Here is an 8,548-nt window from a genome sequence, read left to right as displayed (position 1 = left end):
AGAAAAAGCTGGAGTTTTTTTTTTTTTTTTAAACCAGTTTGGGAGTCTACTGTATGAAAAACAAGTAAAATACATTTTAATTTATAAATGTCCTTTTTTGCTACACTATAATATACAACCCATGCATTAGTTTCTTGCTGCCTATAATTCCAGTCTTTCATAAGGCCATTAGGTATTTGATGGCCTTGATGCAACACTAAGATGACAGGCTCAGCAAAGCAGCATGTTGCATCTGCAGGAACATCAGATAAACATTACTCGCCATGACTGAATCGCCTGTCATCTATTAGCAGCAATCCTCAAGGAGAACAGAGGGTGCTAATGGGCAACACTTCACCGTCCTCTTCAGAGACCTGCTTGGCAACAAACACAGGACAGCTAAAAAAAAATACCACATTTGGATTCAACAAGAGCAAAGACTCTGTCTATATTTGATGAAGAGGAAGGCTTGAAATGTCATGTCAACCTTGTTCTTATCCAGTTGAAATTAAACTTTGATAAATTGCTTTTGTCGTCAAATATAGACAGACTTTTAGCAGAGATCAACAGTGTAATATTGCGGTTGCCAGCCTTGGAGTCTGCAGTTTTGTGAGTCTCCTAAAAGCCTTTCAAAAACACTATTTTGTCTGAAGGAGAAGGATGCAGCTGTTGCTGGATTTTTGAGACTAAGTTTTTAAAGTATTTTGCGTCAATCTATTTAGTTCTTACAATTAGTTTAAAATGCACGCACTGGAAAGGAACTGATAAACAGTGCCACAACATTTTGTAACATTTTAGTCATAAACAGCTTGTTTTTCGGGCTTTTAGTGCCTGTTAATATTCCTTTCAATCCTCATACATTGTAAACACCTTCTGCAGTATCATCACCTGCAAGCCAAAGCAAAATATTACAAATAGAATATCTGCTTCAAATTATTTTAGACATGTTTTTACTTAAAACTTGTGGCTTAACCTGTTATCTAACATGTTTCTGGTGGGTGTAAATTAGCATAATTCAATTCAGCGCTCATCATTGTTCAATATGTTATGACACAAAGCACACTATGAATAAAACAAACTAAAATTGTGTTATTTTTTTTCCACATTTAATAATCACAGAAGTGAGTATGCAGTTCTCATGAAGCAACAGTTCGGTGTTCGCTCTGGTTTAGACATTTCTCAGCTTAAGTGGACGTTTCTCAAGTATGGTGGTAGTAGGTTATCGGGGTGTTTGAATCACTCTTTACAAGCCCTCTGTACTTCAGCACATTTGAAGCACGACTGTTGTAAGTTCACATGGTTCTAATGCTGCAGCATGAGAAAGCAATGGACTGATTTGAGGGGGGAAAAAAAGCAAGGTTTTGGACCATCATTGATCGTTACTACCAGATATTTGGTCCGTTATTCTCAGCATTCTACATCTCCAAATATAAAAACATGCTTCCCGAGCAGCAGTGTAACACGTTTCTATCAGAAAAGAAAACATAAAAGGGGTTACTGAAAAAAAAAAGTATTTAGTTATTATAGGACCAAATTAATAGTTAATCAGTAGACATGCAGCCAGAAAATGGGACCTTAAAAAAACCCAAAACACACTCAAAGGTATCACACTTTATTTTGCATATCTTCCTCAAATCAGTCTTTGTCTTTATAAGAGTACAAATTAATGTAGCAACATACATACAAGAGTCGTTAAGTTATTTTTTCCCCAATTTTTCCTCTTTTATAACAAACAGCAATTTAAAAGTCTATAAAAAATGTCAACTCAAAAATCAACCTTTACCATGACAAAACTTTATTTAAAGACAAAAATGCTTGTTGCGATGTTGAATACAAACACACTAAGCTGTTAATTCCTCCTGATTATTTATAGATTCTGAGCCCAAGTTCCTCCAAATACAAGTCGTCTGTTCCCGCCACGGACGTTGTGACCTTTCTGCGGTCCAGGTGCTTAATTACTTTTCTCCTTGCATGCGCTGAAATGCTGCGACTTAAAGGTTAACCTCTCTTCGTTGGTATATGTCAAATAGCTTAAAATGAACAAAGGTTGATAGCCTCAGTAGTTCAAAGTGTTTGAAATCGGGTTGCAGCCTTCACAAAAATCTCACATGAGAGGGAGCCTAAATATCACTTTCTTCTGATGAGCTAAATGACAGATTGTGAACGACTGAAATGTGTTGAGATAAGTTTCAGGTTGACGCATTAAAAAAAAAGGGTGTATGCAGAATAATGACAGGCCTATCCGTAGCACAGCCAAAAGTGATGGCTAGCTGTAAAAAAAAAAATAACTAAAAAGGTGATTTAGGATGCCACCTTGGATTGAAAATTAAATCCCGACAATGGTGCATCTGTTTTCAGTTGGAAATAATAGTTTTAAAAAATTCATACTGACGCTGACTCACCATTACAGTCTCTCAGAATTTTAAACCATTTGCACTGCAAACAAATTGATCGTTTATTTTTGCTCTAGTTTGTTAAAACACCAATAGCTGGGATTTTAAAAGTGTGCAGGTCACTGACCATCTCCTTTACGCTCTTGTTGTTTCTGGGTTCAGAGGCTTTAAGCCAAGCTCAGCAGGGTGCAGGTGGAGGACACGCTGGAGGTACGCTCGTGAACCATGTTGTTGTCAAAGATTCCTGAGACGAACTGCACTGAAGATGTGCTGCTCCACCCAAAGGTGTCTGCCAGTTTAGGACAGATGGCCAGAGCCAGCCTCTGCAGAATAAGATGGAACTTCCTGCGAAAGTTTTTGTTGATCCAGAAGTAAAAGATGCAGTTGAGGAAACCATTGGAGGTTGGGAGCCACACCACAACAAACTCAATCCACTCTGGCACTGTGCTCCCGGAGACTGCTGTGGGACAGAAAATGTTGAATAAATATGAATCAGCCTAATGACAGAAACAACAAGAGTGCACGGCTCTCAAATAAAAATATTGTCGATGGCGGTTTTTGGATATGTGGGAAAAATGCCTCACTGCCGAAGACGTCATTTCTCCGTGGGCAGCGTGAGGGTCATGCACTACAAAGAAATACGGCTAATGCTGCAGGAATCTGATATAAATATTCAGATTCTGCTCTAAATTAAAATTCTCTCTCAGTTTTTTTCCAGCTTCTGGGCTGCACTTTCTTGCCTCTACTTAAAATAATAGCGATAATAAAAATTAAAAAAAAGCGTATTGTATGCATTTTTGGCACTGATACAACCTATAACTAAAGCATAAAAACTTAGTATGTACACAGGTCAAGCGTGGAGAGAGATATTCTGCACTGATTACAAATGCCGGGGTTAGAAGTATGGAAGTGCGTCCCCGCAACATTGTAAACAGCGTGTCTGGACACGGCGCAAACTAACTGCTTAACTGTCAAAGTGCCCTCTTTTAAGGCCTGAAAGGAAATCAGGAAAATTATTTTAAAGGGCTGTTCTGTTTTTATCAGAACTGCCCTGAAAGAAATGCGGCTGTTTCATCAGGATGCATCAACGATCATCTACCAAGTATCTCTTATCTATCATCTCTTTGAGAATAATTTCCAATACCATTTTAGTACTGTGCATGTACATTTTATACTGCACAACAAGCGTGTTGTTGAGCTTCGCTTTTATCTAGAAATACAGTTTTATGCAATATCTGCTTTTATGCAATATCTGCTTAGACCTCTTCTCTCCAATCAGTGGCAACATTTTTATTCGCAGGAACACAAAACAGCCTCATTGTCGAGAAATTTGTCTCTACTAAGGTGAGGGTTTTCTAAACCAACTTTGCAGTCTTACAGCCACGACATTAACCATGCAGGTAAGAAGAAACAACTTGACAAAACAAAGTATCTTTTGGAAAAACACAAGTCAATCTACAAAATTAAATACCCGTGACATTAGTATTGGATACACAAAGGGCTTATTTAAAAAAAAAACATTTTGGATAGGCCTAAATCTCAACGCTCACTAAATCATCAATCAGAAACTGATGAACAAGTGACAAAGTATTATTTACATTTTCAGACAGATTTAAACACCTAGCATGCCTCACCTGTTTCTAGTAACGACACCGACTATGAATAATTTAGAGTTTTACAGTAAATTAGCTCATGATCAAGTAGCTGAGACTTAGTGGAACCAAGCAAAGTGCTTTACTGTTAGGCTTGTGGTCATTTAGACGAGTGCACACTTGCAGTTTAAATTAAGACTCTCAGCTTCACTTCGCAAGGATTTTCATCTGTATCTGATAGATTAGAGGTCTGCTTGAAAAAGAGGGAGAAAAAAAGATCTACACTTCTAAAAATATTCTGCCACAACTCCACTTTCACACTGATTACTCCAAAACCTGCACATGATCAGGGTAAATTAGAAAAAGTCAAAAAAAAAAAAGAAAAAGAAGTCTGAGTCATCGCCAGCCTTAAAAAAAGTACATCATGCCCATGATTACATGAATAACTCTGACAGCTATTCCTCCCACAATCTTGGCAGAAACTGACAGATTGGATGGGGGAAATGATAAGACGTTTAATTTTGAAAGACAGATGTCTGTCTAACTTTGAAGCAACAAAGAATAAAATATTTTCTCATATGAAGTCGATATAATATGCAAAGAGCATATACACATGATCAATATCTGAAATAACTGTGACAGAAATCTGTTCTGCATCGTTCAGTACATGCAGCCAAAAATGACATTGACACATTTGATTCTACATGCTACGAATGTCTCAAGTCGTCACTGTGACACGCAGCACAGCAACTCTGTTGGAGGAGTTAGTGATGCAAGAGCAATAAGTGACATACAGGTGCAACTCAATTCATTAGAATATCAACAAAATGTTATTTCAGTACTTCAATTCAAAATATGAAACTCATCATGTTGATTCGTTTCCAACAGAGCAATATGTTTCAGTTGTTTATTTTTCTGTAGAGTTTTATAACCATTGATTGCAGCTAATGAAAACCCAAATATAGGTTTCTTTGGAGAATAGGCAGTAACAGAATGGGGGATTTTCAACATTTGTTATGGAAATGTTTTGACCTACGAAACCTTAAAGAAGATCACTGACTAGAAAGTAGCCTAGCAGACAGCGGGTGACTCCAACATGAGAAGGGTAGTAAGGCACAATCATGGAAAGTTCAGTTGAAGGTAAGTGTGGTAGAATAAGGGGCACAGGCATCAGAGATTGCCACAGCTTTGAGAGGAACATAAGGTAAAGTTCATTCAAGCAAGTGGGGAAGATTTTCAAGGTCTGAAATGTGGCTCAAGTTGGAGCTTCAAGTGCCATTACACACAGATGCAGCCTTGATGTGGGCTGTTACTGCTGTATTTCTTGTGTTAAACCACACCTTAAACTGTGGTATTATCTGAAATATTTAGTATGTGACAAAAGACAAAAAGATGCAAGGACAGTGCCTAATTTTGCTTAATCTAAAAAAAAATAAAAAAAATCCCAAAGTCTAAGGAGCAAAGAGGCACACAAAATCTAAGCTGCTTTTCCATCAGTAGTGGTGGAATTTAGTAAATACGCAAGACAAAGCTAAAATAGTGAAATAAAATATACAAAAATATGCTTTCTATCAATTTTAGTGAATGAGAGACGTCTAAATAAGAAGCCACTGTGTGGGTAACATGTTTAGAATTAAAGTCTGTTCATATTTCCACATTAAACGCTGTTTAGATGTGATGCTTTGCTTACCGCTGTAGATTATAACCGCCACGCAGGGAGTCCAACACGTGTAGTACGCCGCCATCACAGGTACGAGCACTCTTGCGGCAACATTGTGCCTGTTGCGCAGTGCACAGCCGTATTTGCGCAGTTTCCGCCTCTGTCTCTTGGCCGCGCACCACACCCTCAAGTTTGCATACGTCATGACAATGGAGCAGGGGAAAAATATTAAACAGGTCAAACTGAAGGTGTAGGCAACGTTTGTGGAGTAGGACGGGTTGCAGACCAGCGACGCGGTGGAGAAGTGGACCTCGATGACGCCATCTGGGAATGTGATCGGCCACAGCAGGAAGAGAGGGAAGCACCAGGTGAAGGCGATGAGAAGCAGGGTCCTTTTTCTGGTCATAAGAGTGGAGTACTGCAGGGGGTAAAACACCGCGATGTACCTCTCAAGGCTGATGGTGGCCAGCGTGTACATGCAAGTGGAGTAGACGGTGGCGTTGCAAAACGCAACCACGTGACAAAGAGTGTCGGGGCCCTCACTGTAGTCCTTCAACAGACTCACCCAGAGGTTCAGGGGCATTACCAGCAACCCGAACGCAGAGTCCGCTGCGGTGAGAGACAGCAGGAAATACCGGGAGTTTCTGGACCAGCCTGCCACGGAGGAAGTGATGACCAGGAGAACGGCTATATTTCCCAAAGTGACCATCACCCCCAGAATAATGATGATGCTTATTTTGACGGAGCGGTGGGTCAGTTCCTGCAGTGTCAGAGAGTCTGCATCCGACAGGTTGGAGTAGTTAGAGGTGGAGAAGTTAAATGTTGGGTACATTGTTCCTTATTTAACTGTGAGTAAGTCATACATTGGAAAAATAAAATAAAAAATAAAAGTGTTGACAGGCGAGAAAAGGGAAACAAAACTCTGAGTATAGATTGAGTTACACTGGAGAGAGAAAGAGAAAAAAACCCGGCAGGTTTTCTTTCAGAGGTGGGGCAAAAGATCAGCTGCACACCTGCTGCAATCAGTGACGGGAAGTTAACAGCCACTGCAGCAGCAGCGCAACCTGCAAAGTGCTTCATCTGCAGTGATTCAGTCTGAGAAACGCTGCATGCAGGAGTTGAGCAAGTAAAAATATTTGCTGAATATTTTACTTATTCAGTAATAAGTAAAATATTTAATTTCTGTTCAGGCAGAACAGGAATTTTCCTCTTCAGCCTGAGAAATTCCTCACCCAATGCAGCACATTTATGCAGAACCATAAATTATCATATATCCATATATAAGACTGTCCTCCTTGGCCAGCCAGTATATAAATATATAATATATCAATTTTTCATGGTATAAATTTAAGAAAGGACACAAAGAGAATAGTTTAGTTGGAACATTTATGAATATGACCTGCTTTTCTCCTTTATACTGTGCTCATTTTGAATGTCCATCACTGGCTGACCCATCATCTCACTCTGCTAACAATGACAGTGATCTGCCACCCCAGTAATGAAAGTGGGTCCAATATGGCCACCCATTCGAAAACTTTCTTGAAGCACTACCATACAAAATCCCGGTAAAAGTGTGCTAAATATCTTTTTTTTTAGCTGACACAAATGTGTTTCATTCAACTACCTTAAATGTTAAATAAAGTTCTGACACCTTTTTGTACATAACTACATAAACCTAATTCATCAATACTTTAAGCAGAATCTTGTCCAAATTGTAGAAGGATTACATTGCAGTGTATCTGTCCTCTGGTAAGTAAGCATGGAGATATTTCTGTAGCAAAATACCAGGAAATGGCTTGACGAGAATCATTTACTAATGGTACCGATGGGCGTCTTCATTAGGAGGCATGGAGAATTGGTGTAATTTCCTTGGTAAAAGATTGCATTTTTTTCCACCCATTATTAAAGATTTGTTCTATAATTTATGCAGCAAATATTGTGTTGGTGAGATGGGAGACAAAATTCACACAAATTTTGTTAATTAAAACTAAATATTTATTTGGAAATTTTACAGGAACTAGTCAGAAAGGAAATTTGCTTCAACAAACGACTTTTGTTTCAAAAACAATGAGACACACACACTCACACACACACACACGCACGCACGCATGCACATAGAAAAAAAGAAAAGTCAAGCTCATTAAATGAACTAAAAATCATTCCACTTTGGATGAAATGAGACAGCAGGAGGTTACTGCTTATGTCTGCTGTTAATGTTTTTGTCAGTGAAATATAAAAGAAAAAAGTTGACTTTTAACACAGTTGTGTCTGGACACAAAAAAGACCAGCTGTTTTGCCTTGAAAGTGTGAAGATTTTATCCACTCAGTATTTGTGTTTTCATTCTTTTGTTTTGTGAAACTGAAAGTGCAGTTGATGGCTGACAGAGAACAGCTTTTAACATTGTCAGTTCGGCTTTAAATGGTGCAATCTGTGGTTTGTTGATGTTTGGAATGGTCCTGTGAGGGATATTTGGCATATGTTGTACCAGATAATACAAGTGTAATTCATCAATATTAACGCCTACAGAGATGTGCAAATGTTATGCTATGCAGCGTAACAGATTTCCATCCTCCCATCATCTTTACCCATTTGTCTATTCACGTTCACAGGGAGTGGCTGGTGCTGACCTCCATCTGTCTTTGGGCGAGAAGTGGGGCACACCATGAACAGGTCTATCACACACAAACAGGACAAACAATTACTCACCCACACATTCAGAGAAATCAATTGGCTTAACAGGCCTGTTTTTGGACTAGAAGAACCCCTGTAAGCACTGGGAGTGCATGCAAACACCACAGAGAAAGAGCTCCAGTTAGAATTTCAAACCAGGACAATAAGTCAGAACTACTGAAAATCATGTTTGTCATAGTGTTATAAGTGCAAACTGAAGCCACTTGGAGGAGTTGCTTAGGACTATATTTAC

The 8,548-nt window shown here is 38.9% G+C and overlaps 1 protein-coding gene across 2 annotated transcripts; it reads right to left on the bottom strand.

The window, feature by feature from the left end:
* Nucleotides 1-1,575: 1,575 nt before the first annotated feature.
* LOC103462492 (histamine H2 receptor) lies at nucleotides 1,576-7,145 on the bottom strand. 2 transcript variants are annotated; one of them, XM_008405330.3, is made up of 2 exons: nucleotides 5,655-7,145; nucleotides 1,576-2,829 (listed from the first exon to the last, which is right to left on the bottom strand). In XM_008405330.3, the coding sequence occupies exons 1-2, from the start codon at nucleotides 6,454-6,456 to the stop codon at nucleotides 2,540-2,542; spliced, it is 1,092 nt and encodes a 363-aa protein (XP_008403552.1). In that variant the 5' UTR covers nucleotides 6,457-7,145; the 3' UTR covers nucleotides 1,576-2,539. The 2 variants fall into 2 exon arrangements, with proteins under 2 accessions (XP_008403552.1, XP_008403551.1); XM_008405329.3 differs by having other exon boundaries at nucleotides 1,576-2,832; nucleotides 5,655-6,859.
* Nucleotides 7,146-8,548: the final 1,403 nt, after the last annotated feature.

This window comes from Poecilia reticulata, chromosome 3, assembly GCF_904066995.2.
Source record: "Poecilia reticulata chromosome 3, P_reticulata-male-v2, whole genome shotgun sequence".
Classification (NCBI taxonomy): domain Eukaryota; kingdom Metazoa; phylum Chordata; class Actinopteri; order Cyprinodontiformes; family Poeciliidae; genus Poecilia; species Poecilia reticulata.
This window is presented reverse-complemented; position numbering and strand designations above follow the sequence as displayed.